Source organism: Danio rerio, chromosome 6 (genome assembly GCF_049306965.1).
Source record: "Danio rerio strain Tuebingen ecotype United States chromosome 6, GRCz12tu, whole genome shotgun sequence".
NCBI classification, from domain to species: Eukaryota; Metazoa; Chordata; class Actinopteri; order Cypriniformes; family Danionidae; genus Danio; species Danio rerio.
In genome coordinates this window covers 16,413,704-16,432,500 of record NC_133181.1, presented here as the reverse complement: position 1 = coordinate 16,432,500, position 18,797 = coordinate 16,413,704, and the positions used below count along the sequence as shown (strand labels likewise).

At 35.7% G+C, this 18,797-nt stretch overlaps 2 protein-coding genes across 4 annotated transcripts in view; one reads left to right on the top strand and one right to left on the bottom strand.

Annotated features, from left to right (window-relative positions):
* The window catches only part of st6gal2b (ST6 beta-galactosamide alpha-2,6-sialyltranferase 2b), a 58,180-nt gene that overhangs the window by 34,980 nt on the left and 4,403 nt on the right, over positions 1-18,797 (top strand). For all 3 annotated transcript variants that reach the window (XM_005168717.6, XM_073953421.1, NM_001171221.1), the window contains one exon: positions 1,500-1,674. In XM_005168717.6, coding sequence (XP_005168774.1) covers positions 1,500-1,674 — 175 coding nt within the window. The remainder of the gene's footprint in view (positions 1-1,499; positions 1,675-18,797) is intronic.
* tmtops2a (teleost multiple tissue opsin 2a) overlaps positions 10,268-18,797 on the bottom strand; it is a 73,403-nt gene continuing 64,873 nt past the window's right edge. Inside the window, exon 4 of the mRNA NM_001281505.1 lies at positions 10,268-10,453. Coding sequence (NP_001268434.1) covers positions 10,268-10,453 — 186 coding nt within the window. The remainder of the gene's footprint in view (positions 10,454-18,797) is intronic.

Below are 18,797 nucleotides of genomic sequence, written 5' to 3'. Positions count from 1 at the left end.
TATAGAAAATAATCATTTTAATCGTTTAACTGATAGTATTAATCGGTCACAAACGCACCCTTTCGGTTAACGGTTAATCGATTATTTTGAGCATCCCTATAATCTATTCATCCATTTTACATACTTTATTAAATTGTTTAGGTAACACTTTGTTACATCATACGGAGGCCCGGAAGGGATGTGATGGTAGGGGGAAAAAAATAGGTGGAAGAAAAAAAAAAACAGTGATGGGGAGAAAAAAAAAAAAAAAAAAAAAAAAAAAAAATATATATATATATATATATATATATATATATATATATATATATATATATATATATATATATATATATATATATATATATATTTTTTTTTTTTTTTTTAAGTTTTTGCATTCCCTCACAAAGATGTTTTGCGTTATCTCTCAAAGGTGTTTTTCCACAAATACTTCCTGTTCACTTCATGCTTGTCAACCCTCCTGTTTTTTTGCCAGGATTCTCCTGTATTTTACCATTCTATCCCACTTTCATCCTATCATAAAGTATTTTCCCATATTTCTCGTGTAATTTTAATCTTGAAAGCATGTTGAAATTAATGTAAAAATGTCTGCATTTTTATTTATTCCATTAAAGCTGTGCATCGCTCTTCATATGCAACCTCTGACCCAGGGAATGCATGTATACGGATGGGCTCCGAATGATAAACTGATTCCAGATCAGCTTCTGTACACGCCATTTGAAGTGACACGTCTGTTATCAAACAAGTGAAGAACAACAAATGAATCCCTCCTTTTGTTTTATTTGGTTTTATTTAGTTTGGTTACAGAGGTGTCACTGTAAGAATGCAGATCTATAATGAAAGCATTCCATTACTTTAATAACTGTTTATGCTCATTTAAGAAAAATAAAACATACAGGACGGACATGTTTACATATTATTTGTCTGTTTTAACACACATCCAAATCCCAAAGTGTCCTGCACTTTACCTCCTCTTTAAATGGCTTGACCAATATGGCCAATGATCTGTATGTCAGCTTCATCCGAGTCTCTCTATATCACTGACTGCTGTTTATCTGATGTAACACAAGAGAAGCAGACATGCATTCATTTGCATTTCAAGCAACAGGCTACAAAAACAGCAACATTGTACTCAGACACCAAAATGGACAGATTCTGAAGGCTATAACAAATAATCTGATGGGTATTTTGAGCTGAAACTTTACAGACACATCCTGGAGACACCGAAGGCTTATCTTAGATCTTTTAAAAGGGGTAAAATAGATGTTCTTTAACAAGCACATAGTTTGTTTACTTATAAATATAAGGCAGCAGGTTTACTCTCTTTTTTTAAGGTAAAGTCAACAAATAGCTTTTTTTAACGCTTTAAAAATTTGAGTATTTGGGTAAATGCTGTTTAAAATCCTTCATGTTAATAAACTTATTAACATTACATATGGAATCTTATTTATAAAGTGACCAAATATTTAGTATGTTTTACACTTGTTTTCCCATTTCTACAGTGGTTCCTGCATCCTGATTATGACCTGTTTACTCCATACATAACTCACAGAAAGGCCTTCCCGGAGCAGCCCTTTTATATTCTGCATCCGTCTTTTATCTGGAAACTTTGGGATATCGTGCAGAGCATCACAGAGGAGAACATTCAACCGAACCCCCCTTCCTCCGGATTTATAGGTGAGTCACTTCGTCGATCACATTTGCAAAACAAACCGCTCAATCTACCCTCTTTTTTGATCCTCGCATGGAGGGAAATTGTTGTGCCACATGTTGCGACCGTAATTTTCGAGAGATTTGCCATGCTGTGCAGTTGACGCACATATCTGACCTTAATTTAAGCAGGATCAAATATTTCTCAGCTTCTGCTTTACGTCTTTAGCATATCTGCTGACTTACAAATGATAATCACGTCTGTTTGTGTTCGCCGTCCCTCTTGAATTAAATTCCGACTGACTGCAGGATGTGTGTGTGCAAATGTTGAAATTAGTTACTAGGTAACATCACTTTGATAGATGCCTGTTCAGGTGCATGAAACGATTATTTCAATCAGGAAGGCAGCTCGTGTGGAAACGGCACACTCCATCAAATTGGTAGAGAATTCTTACCTTGCCGTAGGCCAGTGACTGTACTGGCAGGAACAGTGCCCATGGCTGCATAGAGCAACACGCACACACTTTCTTGTTGTGTCCTTTGCAAGTTCATTTCATATTTTAAAGGTGCACTAAAGCTCCGTTCTGCACAGGGACTTTTAATTTTCAGTGCTCGATACCCTTCTTGTGAACTGTCATTCCATTATACAATCACAGTGTTTAAGATCTTAATTCTTTCAATTCAATTATCTTCACTGTGTGATTGAGACATGATATAAAGTGGGTCTCAGACAAGAAACACTGCATTAAATTCCATTGTTTCAACACTTAGGGCTTTATTCTGCCAATCTAAAAAGCAAAAGTCTAAAGCGCATGGTGGAAAAGAATTAAGGGCATGTCCCAATCCACTTTTGCTATTTTAAGGATTAAAAATACGGTTGGCGCCGCAGCACATGGTCTAAAAGGGTTTTGCTTATTTTCTTAATGGGTTATGGGTGTGTTTTGAGCAAATCGTACATTAAGTCAATCTCATTTCCCATTCCCTTGACTTACATAGTCCATGGCGGACTATGTAAGTGGAAAAACTGAACGCTTCTCTAGCGGGAAAACAGTTAAACAGACCATCTGCAACGCAAGGATATAGAATATAGAGTTTCCTCCATTCAGCCTCTTTAAATTCTCTTTACTTTACTTTTACTCATTACTTTACTCCTTTTCTTTCATGGATAAGGAAAGGTTGGAAATCCACTCTGCTGAAGACATCCATTAGCCTACATCAGTGGTTCTCAAACTTTTTTCACCAAGTACCACCTTAGAAAAAAATAGTCTCTCCAAGTACCACCTTACGACGCTATTTATTTAACTAGTATTAAAAAATAGCGTTGTAGGCCAAATTAAGCAGCTACAGGTGTGCACAGTTTAAAAACGATGCAGATTAATTCCTATTATTAAGAACATGTATTATTATCAGTCACTTTAAACATTTGAAATAGTCTGAACATTAACTGTGCTTGCAGATAAAAAAAAACGTTTTAGTTAAAATGTGCTTTTAAAAGTTCATTAAAAATGGCACTGTTCTTAAAAAGTAAAAAGAAAACTGCTGCACTTAAATCTAAAGTATTCATTGTAGCCTATTCATCAAAAGTTGGAGATGTTGCTTGGACCTTATAAATATAGGCTATATGTCATATTCATACACTTTCAGACAAATCTTGAAATATATGTTAAATGTACATATGACAGGGTTCATACAGGCACAGCCTAATGAAAATCAATTCCAGCACCTATTTTTTTTTTTTCAAGACTGACATGCTATGTATTGAAGACCTGAAAAGTATTCTCAGCAACCCATAAAACATTGCATAGGAATAGATACAAATAAAAAACATAAAAAATAATATTTATTAATCATATATTAATAATATAATGAACCTGCACTAAATGCTTGTGAAATCTTTTTTGTACTCAAGTAAAAATACTATTACGCTGCTAAAATAACACAAATTTTAGTAAATAATATTAATATTAGGTAAAAGTACAAAGTACTCTTTTAAAAAGTACTAGTTGGTTACTTTTGAAAAAAAAAAAATCAGATTTTCATTATGAAATCACTTTTTTATGTGGAAACCTGATTGAATGGTTTAATTGCTTAAATCCCAAAGCTACATGTATAGGAAATTGCACTAACAAAGAAAGTATGGTCGATTTTTCCTTTCATGACAATTAATCTTTTTCAATAGCACTGGTAAAACTACCAAATAATCTTTAAGGCCATAGAGACACTTTTTGCCCATTTTTTTAAACGATATTTACAAACTTTGAAAGGTTTAATTAAAGTATATGGTAAAAAGATTTAAATTTAGCCTTTTATTTACATATTTTACACTATTTTTCTTTACAATATGGCAAATTTGTTTCTTAAAAAGCTGTACATCACATGTAGATTTTATTTTACATTTAACCTAATCTAAAATAGAAACTTTAAAAAAAATACAAGTACACTGTCAGTAAAAAAAATTAATAAAACAAATGACTTCATTTTACTTGAGGTATTTGAAATATGACAACACTACATTTATCAAAGCAGTGCTTTAAGAGCCTTATTGTTAATTTTGATAAATAAACAATAAGTAACAACGGATTGCTTTGACCTGTAATGCTTTAAGACAGATCAGAATACAGCTAAATGTATAAATCACACATACCTTACCTTATCCAGAAACATTTCCAGCATAATTATTTTGTCATAAATAAAAAAAAAAAATAAAATACACCTTTGCTAAAAGTAAGTTTCACTTCACAACACAGCCAAATAAGAAGACCATTTGCATTGTCATCGATCATGTATCAATCTATTTCAATCTATATCAATCTAACTTTGAATACTTTTGATTACATTTATTCAAGGAACAAAGATAAATAATGTCTACTTTAATAGTGGAAAGATCGCGATTGTATTCAATCTGAGCACACAGGCGATCCTGAGAGGACATGCAGTTCTGCAACACAGAAAGCAACTAGACAAGGTCGACTGTGATTGGCTACTTTTCATGTCAGTCAAATCACGCTTCAGAATCAATTCTTAAACTTCGGAAAATGATTTATAGCAGCTTATGACACAATGCACTAAAATAAACATTCTAAGCACAGCGTTGTGATCGTACGCTTCACAAAACAGCCAATGCTGATCACATCGATGTTATATTACGCATTAAAGGATTAAAAGTGTTAATTGTTTCTTTCATTATTCAGCGGTTCCTCTGCGTACCACTAGGAGGAAACCACAGTTTGAGAACCACTGGCCTACATAATTTTGTTTAAGCGCAAAGATTTGTTTCAGAACTATTTCTAAATTCAGTTTTTATTCCCAGCAAACGAAAAAATGAGCAAAAATAACGAAGTGTGGTCAAAAAACTTACAGTGATATCCAAACATACATCCTATGCCCCATATGGTCCAAAACCGGACAGGCAAATCTAAACTTGTTTTTATTAAAACAAATATAAATATAATAAATCATAATATAATAAATAATGCTGCTAATAATAATAACATTATACAAATGCAAATGATCATAAATTAAATGAAAAAAAAATAACCTGACACAAAGAAGGCCTGGAGGCAGTGATTTTTATATTTATGTAGAAAGTATATTTTTTTGTAACATTTTAATCCTTAAATTGTTTTCATATGTAAAGATTAGGGCTGTCAAAATTAGCGCGTTAACGCACGTGATTAATTTTTAATATTTAATGCGTAAAAAAAAAAAAAAAAAAAACGCAAATAACGCAATTGCAGGTTTTTTATTTTTTATTTCCTGTTGTGGCCGACATGTGTAGGGCAGTAGAATAGTGAGTGAACCCCCTGGTCTTCACTTCATATCAGCTACACCGACCCTCTCCCTCATGGTCCTCGCTTTCATCAGCAAAAAGGTCACTTTCTATTTCACTTTCGGGTTGAGGGTGGTGTGATTGCCGTTTGCCTAGAGCAGGGGTTTTCAAACTTTTTCAGCTGAGAGCCCCTTTGTGTAGGGCGAATTCTTTTGGGGACCCCCAAAAAATAAAAATGACGCCAAAAAAAAAAAAACTCAAATTAACAACTGTACTTAAAAAAATGTTTACTTGTATTATTCAATACATTTATATTATTATATATTATTCAATAAATTTATATTATTCATTATCTGGATTAATTTTTGTAAGATGTTAGTTGAGTTGACATGGTTTCAGTGCTTCAATCTATTGATCAAATCTTCAAGCGCAGTGTTCATTGTGGTTTGCTCCCACTGGATGCCATCAAGCCATATTTTGTGTTCGAGTCATCACGTTTACACAGTTTTTTATGCCATTTTTATGCTTTTTTTCTGCCTATGCACAGCTAGACTCTTCTGTATTTACCCTTACAGCTGAAAGTCTAAATGTATCTAAAGATTTAAAGCTTTAAAGTTTTAAAGAGTTTTGTCATTCATCAGCCTGTTAACAGTTAACTGTACTGTTGTAACTAGCAATACTACAATAGAGGCTGTAGTGGTTCAGTGTGTTGAAGTTTTGTTTATTTTTATTACTTTTTTTTGTGCACATCATAATTTACTAAGGTCGGCAATCCTGACTTACACTGATAAAAAATAATTTCCTAAATGCAATCTAGAATTGGGTATTCAAGTTCAAAGAGCCACAAGTTTTACTTTGCATAATTTTAGAAGCTTTGCTGACTTTAAAATGTTCATACCAGTTTGTTCTATTAATAATAATACTGAACATTACATTTAAATTAGTTACACAAATAAATATGGGAAAAAGTGGAACATCTTGAAGAAAATGCATTTATATTCAGAGTATTAAAATTTGATCAGATATGTTGAGCTCCATTAAATAAAGAGCACTAATACATTTTAATATTTAATAATTAATTAGCCCTATAACATGACACAAACAGATACATAATAATTTTTATAGGCTATAGTGGTTTTACTCAGGGTGTATAAAATTTAGTTTTTTTAATCATTATGAACCAATGTGAGTAAGAGGTCCACTGCAGAGCTCATTCAGCTGTCATTAGTGTAACAGGAGTGAAACTCTGAGAACTCGCTGATGTGATGACAGCTCATTCATTGTTATTGCAGCACCATTTGCTTTACAATTTTAATATTTTTGTTTGCCATGCTGCAAAGAGGACAGTCTGATATTTGTGCAATGCAAAGTGTAAAAGCCTGTCGCACTGTGGACGAGGTGCAATGTTGTGGCGTGTCTTTAAAATGCTATTTGTTCCATATGAGGGAAGCCTGCGCAGAGAGGCGCGCACTCCGCAGCACCTAGCTGATCGGTTACTTAGCAACGCAAGCCATATACAGGGTGTGCTTTCAGCCACCGATAATGTTCTTATTGATCATGTATTTTAACTGAAATATTGTCAGTAAATAGACCTGAGCATTCATTTAGTTGTTTAAGCGTGAAAGAGATACGCGTAAGTGAAAGGTAAACGCTGTCAGGTGCAGCAGACAAGCGCCAAAAATCACAGGAAGTGTCCGGCCAGAAGCGGTTATTCAATAAAAGTCCCCGTGCACAGAGGCGCTGCGCTTCTTTTCCTGTGTAACGAAAGTTTCAACTGTATTTTTATGACATAAGCATAAATCTTAATTTTTGCAGTACTTTTTAGCTCAAATTATAATAAAGAAATACATTAACCTTCAGAATGATGCGGGACACAAAATTCATCCATGTGGGCCCACTGATTACCCCTCATCTAAAATTTATTTGCGGCCCCCCTAGCGCCATCTGGCAGCCCCCCAGGGGGCCGCGGCCCCTAGTTTGAAAACCCCTGGCCTAGAGCACCAGTTCGGCTTGCTCTGGCCCTGCGTGTGTTTAACGTGCAAAGAAATTTGAATACGACCAAGTACGCGCTTTTAGAAGGAAAGTTTCAGTATAAAACAATAATGTCGCATCACCAGGCTATCCTACGTTTCCTCCAGAGTTTCATTCAATTTCGGGTGTTTCATTTTTAATCTTTAGACTTTAACTGCAGTTCAGCAGTTCACTTTCATTCAGCATATTTTCATTCAGGATGTTTTAATGGAATTTGATACCGCATGGAAAACGAAAGAAAAACCTCCGCATTTCAGGACTTTAAGGTAATCAAAAATCGCTGCTTACATGGTAGACTCAGAATTATCTTAATCATAAACCGGAGTGTTGGTGTCCATGTAAATGTACTCGGTGACAATGGCAGATGAAGTCGCAAGCTGACGAAGACAGCACATTCCTCTGCCTTTAAGCTGCGTCCATGAGCCCTCACAGTTCACTTTGCTGTGTCAGAATCCTTGCTTGTAAAATACAGCCAGACTTTAGAGCGCATAGTTTAAGCAAATATGATGAACACGATCGTGCGTGTTGATGAATCTGAAGGGATCCCTCGCTCACCGGGTCTGCTGTACTGCGCGCGTTGTGTGTGTGTGTGTGTGTGTGTGTGTGTGTGTGTGCGTGCGCGTGCGCGTGCGTGCGTGCGTGCGTGTGTGGGTGTGTATTTGTGTGCGTGTGTGTAGTCCACTTAGAATCCAATTTGGAAATCATTTTTATTTGTTATTGGCATTGATTGTTTTGAAATTCAAATGGCATTTAATGCCTGTGCTTTTATTTCTGTAATAAATATATGGCGTTTTGTGATTAATCATGATTAATTACAAAAAAAGTGTGATTAATTTTTTTAAATCATTTGACAGCTCTAGTAAAGATATTTGTCTATTGCTCTACACTATGTGTGTATTAGGCAATTTCTAAGTTTTTGGACCTGCATAGATGCATAACTAATTCGGTTTGTGCATCTAGCCAGACCAGCTTTTTGTTGGTTAGTGGCGCAGTCTATTCCAGTTTCTCAAAATAGCAACGTGCAAAAACTGCACCTTAACACACCTCCTTTTTAGACCAGAACACTTATGAGTCCACAAAATGGTGCAAATGGATTTGCTATTTAAACACCGAGGCACAAAACTTGAAAATCACTGTTGCGCTGGTCTGGAAACAGCAACAAATAACGCCATAAACGTCTTGCGTCTTAATCCGCCAAGTGTATGATAGGGACACATGCTTTTAAAATTTGTTTTACCACAGTATTTTACCAAGCGCTTGACAGATATTTGAGTTTAACTCTTGTTTTATGCGTGAACAGCATGAACAGATTACATTTGAATCAATTTACATTCATGGCACGGTGGTTCAGTGATTCATGGCACAGTGACACTGTAGCCTCACAGGTTTGAGTCCCGAATAGAACAGTTGGCATTTTTGTGTGGAGTTTGCATGTTCTCCCTGTGTGGAAACCAGAGCACCCAGAGGCAACCCACACAAACAAAGTCCAAAGACATGCTAAATAGAATATGAGTGTGTGTAAATGTGAGAGTGTATGGGTGTTTCCTAGTACTGGGTTGTGGCAGGAAGGGCATCTGCTGTGAAAAACATGGTAAAATAGTTGCCGGTTCATTCTGCTGTGGCACCCCTGATAAATCAAAGACTAAGCTGGAATCTGGAGGATTCGCGAAAACAAAAACTGCAAAAACATGTAGCTCCTGGAATGTATTTGGCTCTCTCAAGAAATGTATACAGGGGTACACAATCCAAATGAGCCTGGGTTGCATGTTTGTTTTGGTGCTTTCAAATATTCAAATCATTTGATCAGCGCAGCTTTAACAAAAGAAACCACAAAAGAAGAAGCTGTTATGCTGTAATACAGCCTCATGTCACAGGCTCACTTTTATCTTAAGGGAATACAATTAAAGGGTGCTTCTTCAGCCTTATTTTTGTGAGCCAATCTCTGGATCCCTTGACAAATGTCCAATAATAAATCAAAAACAAAGGAGATCTAATACTGTACCTTCAGGTCTAGGTTTGTCTTTTGGTCATATAAACACTGGACATGTTTATAGCTGATTTGTTCTTTTCCATGAAATGGAATGTGTGCAGAGGATGATGGATGATGGGGGGATACGTTTAATCCGTTCTCCAAAACACTCAGACTAAAGAGAGCACAATATAGCAGTAATATCTGTCGTAATTGTGGAGTTTTTCCCAAACTGCTTTTTTGAGCTTGAAATAGCACTAGGATTAGCAAAGGACACAGCTTTCATATTTGGTTGAATTATTCTTTTAATATAGTTACCAAGTTTGGAGATGCCTGTCTGAAGCACTGCTGTGACTAATGGTTCCCCTGTCGCCATGCTTGATCTCCATCAGTTAATGGCGAGATTAGGAAGACTGTGTACAGAAAGAATACAAAGCAGTCATGGGTGAACAGTTTTTTTTCCAGAGCACTTTCCTTTAAATTAAAAACTTTGTCTAACATTTTATCCAGACCTGGCCTTAAAAGGATTGGGAACTTACATACAACATGAGTGCAAGCACATTCATAAGCGATGGAGAAACACACGACCTAAACATCCATTTTAACAACAATTCACTAGTGACTGTATGCACCTTTCATGGCCGTTAACATTTATCTTGACAAGTCACATACAAACACAGACGGAGGTGGTGCATGTCAGGTCAGAGAACAGTTTGTCTTCACATAGATGAGATAGAGATCACTTTGCTACAGTTCTGTTTTCAGCTTTTGATTAGTAGGCACTCCACAACACTACACAGATGACTTCTGTTGGGTCATCATTTGGGAAAGGCAAAGCTTTGTGGACTGGTTTAGCCAGAGACAGGGGTGCTGCAATCGTTTTGGAGATCGATGGAAGGGGGTGCGTTGTCAGCCACTGGGTTGCTGTAAGGCCTTCGATTAAGCTGGATGCCTGTAGTTCTTGAAGGCATTGATGACTGTCCGTTCTCTAGAGAGCTATGTTTGCAGTGAATCAAGATGAGGAAACACCTGTAAAACTGAACAAGACACTGTAAATTAGTGATCATAATTCTGAGACGCATCATGCAGAGCTATCTTTTGCTTTGAATCAATAGTTTGGAGTGCATTTTATAATAGGCACAGGGCTTTGTTACATCATTACTCTTTCAAAACGTTTTGAAAATTGAATCGTTCTCAATTCAGGTGATCTGAGTAATACCATGAATCCTACATGAATCATGGCTTCATTCAGATCGCCCTCTAGTGGTAAATCCCTGAATTTATAAGGGAATACAGCTTTTTAAAATGTCTCATTTTTAATCAACCCAGGCTCATTGGAAATACGTGCCCATGAATACAACCCCTTTCCCTAAATCCAAAAGGGGGTTGTAAGTGGTCAGTGGTGCCACCCCATAGGGTTGGGTTTTACACACACAATGCAGTCATACGCACACTACCGGTCAAAAGTATGGGGTCAGTACAATTTTTAAATGTTTTAAAATAAGCTTAACCTGCTCACCAAGACTGGTTGCACTATAAAATAACTGTTCATAAGTAGTTTATACTTTTAATAATTTTTTTTGGTGATTTTAAAGCTGATTTTTAGCCTTATTACTCCAGTTTTCAGAGTCACATGATCTTTTAGAAATCATTCTATTATTAATTATTATTTCATAGTGCAATAACATTTCACAATTATACCATACGTACTGTGTATGCAGTCTTGGTGGAGCTTATTTTAAAAACATTAAAGATCATACTGACCTAAATGTTTCACTGCTTGTGTGTTCACTGTGTGTGTGTGTGTGTGTGTGTGTGTGTGCGTGTGTGTGCGTGTGTGTGTGTGTGTGTGTGTGTGTGTGTGTGTGTGTGTGTGTGTGTGTGTGTGTGTGTGTGCATAAACATACAGTTGAAGTCAGAATTATTATTCCCCCTTTTTTTTTCTTTTTAAATATTTTTTAAATGAAGTTTAACAGAGCAAGATGATTTTCACAGTATGTCTGATACTATTTTTTCTTATGGAGAAAGTCTTATTTGTTTTATTTTAGCTAGAATTAAGTATATATATATATATAAAAAAAACCTTTTTAAGGTTAATATTTTTAGCTATATGTTTTTCCATAGTCTACAGGACAAACCAATGTTATACAATAACTTGCTTAATTACCCTAACCTGCCTAGTTAACCTAATAAACCTAGTAAAGCCTTTAAATGTCAGTTTAAGCTGTACAGAAGTGTCTTGAAAAATATCTAGTCAAATATTATTTACTGTCATCACGGCGAGGATAAAATAAATCAGTTATTAGAAATTAGTTATTAAAACTATTATGTATAGAAATGTGTTGAAAAAATCTGCTCTCCGTTAAACAGAAATTGGGGAAAAAACCTGCATATATACACAGTTGAAGTCAGAATTATTATCACCCCTGTTTATTTGTTTCCCCAATTTCCCCCAATGTCACTGAAAAGAGCTATAGAAACTGTCGTTTACATTCAGACCCATGTGCTTGTCATGTGACCACCTCTTCACAGCATCAGTAGTTTGCCCAGGGATGCCAATTAAATTCAATCTGGTCCACACAACCGTCCCTGTGCCATGACCTGAGCTGCTCCGAACAACATGAGACGCACACCATCCTGCTTCTCAAATCATGCCTGCTGGCTTTCTGTTTGTCAATACACTCTGATCACTTTGTTGCCTTGACAACCTGTAGATGTGCTCACATGACGAGCAACCCGTCTTTGGTGATTGGCTGTCCCAGAGGTGATTCTTGTTTTTTTAAATTTTTTTTTATTATTTGTGAGAATCATTTTAATAATAATAATTAAAATGATAATAAATAATAATTATTTAAAAATAATAATAAAAATAAGATAACACTTTATTATAACTGCACACTTTGAATCATTTATGAAAGGATAATTTTTTGAGATGTTGACAGTCATATATGTGTCCCACACTGCTAAAAACACTATTAGGACACAAATATTTCACTAAAAAGTAAAAACTGTTTTTTGTGCTATTTCAAGCTAATTCGTTCTTCTGGTTTAAAAATATATTTTGAAGCTACGTCATGACGATTAGATCATTGTGTAAGTTCCAGCGTGGAGACTGGACATCTGTACCAGCTTGTACAATGTGACGTCTTTGAGTTTTCGGCATTAACTCATGAGAGACTTGATTCGAAACAATCAGCAGGCTATCTTGTGTATGATGTGCAACTTAATCAATATGCATGATAGCTTCGAAGACCGTTTTTATCTGTTACAGTGTTCAGAGAGACGACACGTTGTGTTGCCAACTGTAATTCAAACAAGTAGTAGAAGAATTGTTTGAAGACAAGGGCTATCAGTGTTGTGTGTATATATATATATATATATATATATATATATATATATATATATATATATATATATGTGCCACAATGAAGGTTTTGTTTCCATTTTCCATGATGGGGGAGGACCCACATTTGTGTACTGCAGTGGTCTGCTAACACGCGACAAAATATATTTGTAAGGAACATTCTTTTTTTACCCGAGAGATTTTCGCATCTGGAATTGGTGAAATTCATTCATTCATTCATTCATTCATTCATTCATTTTCTTTTTAGCTTTGTCCCTTTATTAGTCTGGGGTAATTGCCACAGTGGGAATGTTTTACGTAGCGGATGCCCTTCCAGCTGCAACCCATCTCTGGAAAACATCCATACACACTCATTCTCATTCATACAAAACGGACAATTTAGCTTACCCAATTCACCTGTGGCGCCTGTCTGTGGACTTGTGGGGGAAACCGGAGCACCCGGAGGAAAAAGAACATGCAAATTCCACACAGAAATGCCAACTGACCCGGCTGAGGCTCGAACCAGCGACCTTCTTGCTGTGAAGCGACATTACTACCTACTGCGCCACCGCATCACCCCTTTGCCACTTCTTTTCTTTTAAAAAAAAGATGTGGTTCCAGTTGGTGTTATTTATCCTGTCTCTACAGATTTGGTAAGCGCGTGATCAGTGTTCTTTATTTATGTTTATTCATATGGCAAAGTTAGTTTGTATCATCAGCTGTACTCTTATCAGTTTTTAAAGGCATACCTTAGTCAAAATGATGTAGTTACTAAGTTTACAGTATGTTAATATCACTACAATATTATGAATTCCCTTCCTTCTTTCGCCACTCTACACTTCCACCTATCAAACTAGAGGTGTTCATTCTTAAGTGGGGGCTCTTTAAGCATTAGTGAATACTTAATTAATAATTAGTAAAGCATTAACTTTTCATTAGTAGACATAAGTGTTTAAAGCCCCTTGCACACAGTGATACCGGTAAATATCTGCAAAATTTCCGGAACGACTTTACAGGTAAGTTTAAACTCAAGCAAGGAGGTTATGGATTTTTTCCAGAAACGAGCATTCACACATCCATTCCAAAATACCGGTAAATTCAGACATCATTAACCAGAAATGAGCTCTAAACGACTGCGCTTGTATTTGTAAATGTTTGACTACATTACAAACTCTGTGGATGGATCAGTATTGTGAACAACTTAGATGAAATCATATAGAAAAAGACTTTCGCATGTCGAGATGTACATGATATGTGTGTGTGCTGGCGATAACTGGCTGCTTAATGTGCATACGCGCCAGAGCTTGAAGGTAAACAAACAGTGGTTTATCCTAAGCATTTTAGCGATATTTTTTAACCGTTGGCATTAAGAAGGGACATATAAACGTTATCTGACTAACATCTAGCAGCTAAATGTGTCTGGAAAAATATTCACAGGCTTTTATTCTCATAAACTGCCCGGACTTGAATGCTTCTAAATGTTCAGATTGGCTAAAGTAGAAGTCTTAAGTCAAGAACGCGCTCTTTCCAACAATCTTCCTTCTGCGTTCACACAGCGCCGCATTCCGTTACAACAATGTTACAACATCTCTTTCCGGAAAATAGCCGGAACGAATTTACTGGTATTTTTAAAAAGGGCCTGTTAACACAAATTGCCAGTAATTTTTCTGGAAAGGTCTGTATGTGTGAAAGGGGCTAATGTCTATTAATGTAGAGTTAATGCTTTACAAATGATCAATTAGCTATTTTGTAATGTTTAAGAAATTATTTATAGTGTACAGTTATTATAAAGTGTTATATACTGTATGATAAGAAAAAGCGGATGGCTAATTAGGAGCAATTGATTCCTGAATATTCCAGTGTCATTACTCTTTACAAATGTAATGATTTATTTTTTTTATAAAGTACAAACTCTATATTATATGCCCTAAACTTCGCTAATTGAGAGAGAGAAGGAGAGAAACATTTACACATGAATCAAGTGTATATTGTAGAAATAAACCCCCCCCCCATTCCCCCCCCCCCCCCCCCCCTTTAAACATTTCATAGAGAGACAACAATGCTAAGGGCTAGATTATCGGAGTGTGACTGCACGACAAAGGCTTTGATGTGTGTCTGTGTCCTGCATGTGTGATCTCTGTGTATTATTTCTGATCTTGAGTGATGTCAGACTGTGTATATTGGCGGCCTGCGGTCAGATAACAGCATCTTGATGGAAAACAAAAATATAGTTCTTCAGAGGTGGCCAACAATAAACACACAGAGCTGACAGAATGCACTGTGAACTAACAGCTTATCGGATTTAACCACAAATCTTTTATTTACTCATACAAATCTGTATGACTTTATTTCTTCAGTCAATGTGCAGTACTTGTCCTTTTTTTTCTGTGAAGGAGCCTGGAGCTTTGGATTTCAAAGTCTTTAGAGCTACTATATGATGAATGTATTGTATAGGATTAAGATTTATTTGTTTATATCTTTGTATTATATCTTTACCCTTTGTGTATTACTTCGCCCACATACAGCCAGTAACAAGCAGACACTACAGTTTGACAAATATTACTGCAGTTAGACAACAAAATATACTTTTAGGGCTTTTTTAGTTGAGAATGTAGTTGTTTAGATTGCAACTATGCAGTTTATTTGCAAGAATAGTGCCTATTTTAAAATATTCACTATTTCTGAGAGCTCGTTGGCGATAGTTGACATTTTCTATCCTAAAGATGGAAACAGAACCGCATAATAAGCCCTTACGCTTAGAAAATATAACACTCTAATTTCTAACTATAGCAGATCAAATCAATATTAAACTGGTAAGCACACCTGCCAACACTTCCGTTTTTCATGGGAGTATCCCGTATTTCAGACCTGTCTCCCGCAAACATCCCCTTTTTATTTCTTTCAAAAAAAAATCTCCTGTAATTGCACCCAACCCCTCTTTGGTACAGTCTGTAAAGTAAACACCCCCGGGTTGCCAACTTTGGTACAGTACCCGAACGAAGCGGCTTCCCAAAACCTGCTGCATCCTGTTCTCAACCTCACCCCCGAACACCCCCACCCCCCGGTCTCCCGGGTTCTCAGAGACATGTTGGCAGGTTAGATGATATCTCTCTTTTTTTATGTTGTAGTGCTGTATTTATACCGATTTGCTTGCATGTGTGTTGTGTTGGCAGATTGAAATAAGCAAAGTCTGCACGTGTTTAGTGTTTTTCCTAATCGCAAACCCAACAGCAGTCTGGTAACATTAGTAGATTTGTTGTCATTTTCGTGGTTATTTATTGTGAAATACCGATTGCAACAGAGAAATACTGTAGACTGTAAAACTGTAAGAAAATTTCTCTGTAGATGGTTGGCATTTCATTTCACGTTCAGCCTTATAATCTTAAAGTGTAAGCAAAATCAGCAGTTTTGTCATCACTTTTGACAGAGTCATTCAAACACTAGCTCTAAAGTGACGTTGGTGAATTAGTAAAGGCTTCTGCTGTTTTGACGTCAGCTGCAGATGTGAATGAATGGCAGAATAAAGTAGTTCCTAATATAAAAAGTGTTTTTAGACTCTCCTTGTTTGATTTTCTTATTTATATACAGGGTTGTGATGTTGAACTGTTGTATGAACGAAATATCACACACGCAATATCACCTACGGCCTCGTGCCAACGCACGCCTCCCACCAGTGCTGATATACAGCCATATCGCACTGCTACTTAAATATATATATATATATATATATATATATATATATATATATATATATATATATATATATATATATATATATATATATATATAAATACATTAATGACGAGGTCCGAAAAGACATTAATAACATTAACATCTGTCCTAACCATATATGGTTCTGCCCTGCTCAGATCTTGTGTGCCGGATTGTGTGTGCTGAAAAGTGTAGGTCTGCAGCTGGATATTATTAGGCCAGGGGTTTGACCTGTATGCTCTTTAATGCTGATGCCATTGGCCAGATCAAGCCAATCCTCCTTCAGTCATCGTCACTATTGCTCACGTTACAAAAACAATTGCTGGACATGACAGCAGCACGGTGATATTAAATACGACCCGAGCAGACACTGAAAAGTATTAATTTAACACATTTGTGACCAATAATGGGTTTTATTTCTGTATTAGTGATTGCAATTGTGAACAAACCGTTCTTTTTAGCCAAATTATCTAAATGAACCGGTTGAACTAATTTACCAAATCAAACTGAATCATTTGAAACGATTCATGTCTGTAGTAAAGTTAAGCACTTATCCATAAACAACTAACTTTTTACATGCCTGATGCCCACATCTGACTCTAAATAAACCAATATAAAAAAAATAATTAAACTAGCGAAGAAAAATCCAAAACTGTTATAACCTTGTTATTCATTGTTAGTCCATTATAACTCCTGTGATTTTTTTTTTTTTCTCTCCCAGAATTTTTTGTTAATTAAAAAATCCAAAAGAATATGTTTTATTTTTTTTTGTAACATTATACATGTCTTTAATTTTACTTTTGATCAATTTAATGACATTGCTGAATAAAAGTTATTATTATTTTAAATTTTGACATTATTTTCTTTACCCTAAATGACTGAATAGCAGGGTAAGATGATTTTAACAAAAATTAACTAAATAAAAACAACAGTTTTCTAAATAATACCAACAAAAGTATCTTGAGAATCAAATTAGCATAATAGAGTGACTAATTAATGTTAAAAACAGTTAAAAAAAAAACATAGTTTTAATGTGTTTTCCAATAAATAAATTTAGCACAAGAGATTTTTTTCAAAAACAAGTAAGCAGTAGACCAATATAACTGACTTGGCCATCCGACCAATCAGGAGTGTGTTTTCAACATCCACTGTTTGCAAACAGCATCACAAATGTACAGCTCACAACTCTCGAACTGTGGTTAGTAGAATATTTTCCTTCTAAAATGACAAAATACTTAAATAGATCATGAACATGGCTAAAATAAGCAAGCTATGTTAGATTAGTATCTTTATCTATATCTTTCATAAAATACAATTACACATTTCATTCTGTGTTTTACTTTAAAGGTGCCATATAGAGTACTGATTCAGTTGCTTTCTGACATCTATATAGTATATTAGGGGTGTCAAAATTAATTGTTTCTTCGGTGCACCGCAATGCAGATGGGGCTAATTGGATATCGGTTCAGTAATAGATCATAACCGGTTATGGCGTATTGACGTCATTTATCTCTCATGTGCAATGTCGCAGTAGAATACTATGGCGAAGGAGGCAAAGGCGAGTAAATAAAATGCTCCTACTACTTAAATGTAGATAATTATGCATAGTTCAACTGCTTTTGAGTTTGCTGGAAAGTCTTTCGTTGAGACTGAAAAAGTCACAGCACACAAGCCGCTCTTTCACTACTAGGAAGAGATGCTGTAAAAATCCATCTCTGCCTCTCTCTCTCACGCACTTTGGAAATATGATCCGCTGCGCTGGCCTGTTCGTGAGGTAACTTTTCCTCTCCTCTTGGCTGTTGAAGCGATACTTGTGGATCCAAACACTAGCGTTCCTGAGTTGCGAGTTTCCTTCACCGCATCTATAACGAATTACCTGTGATAACCGCGTATTATGCACATATAGACTGTAACCGCAGCTGTTCTTCCCGCGTCACTCATCGGTGAACAGCGCTTTCATTTCTAAAGACAAGCGCAGCCCTATCTGTTGAGTGGGTGAAGACGATGACCAGACATAGGGGTGTAAGACAGTACTCAAAAAGGAAGCAGGATAATATCTACATTAGTTAATTTGCTAAAAATGCTCATGCTGTCTTCTGTGCATGTATTGGAGTTGTGTTTGATACATTCAAAAAAAGTGTTTTCTTTGAGCAGGTCAAATTAAAGGTACAATTCATATATCTTACTGCTTGTATTAAAAGACAATATTGTATTACAAATAATATATAATGAATAATATCTTTATAGATTTTAATAGAAAAAATCTTGTGTTCAGAAGAAAAAAAATCTAATTAGGTATGGAAAGCATCGTCAATGCACCGAGATAT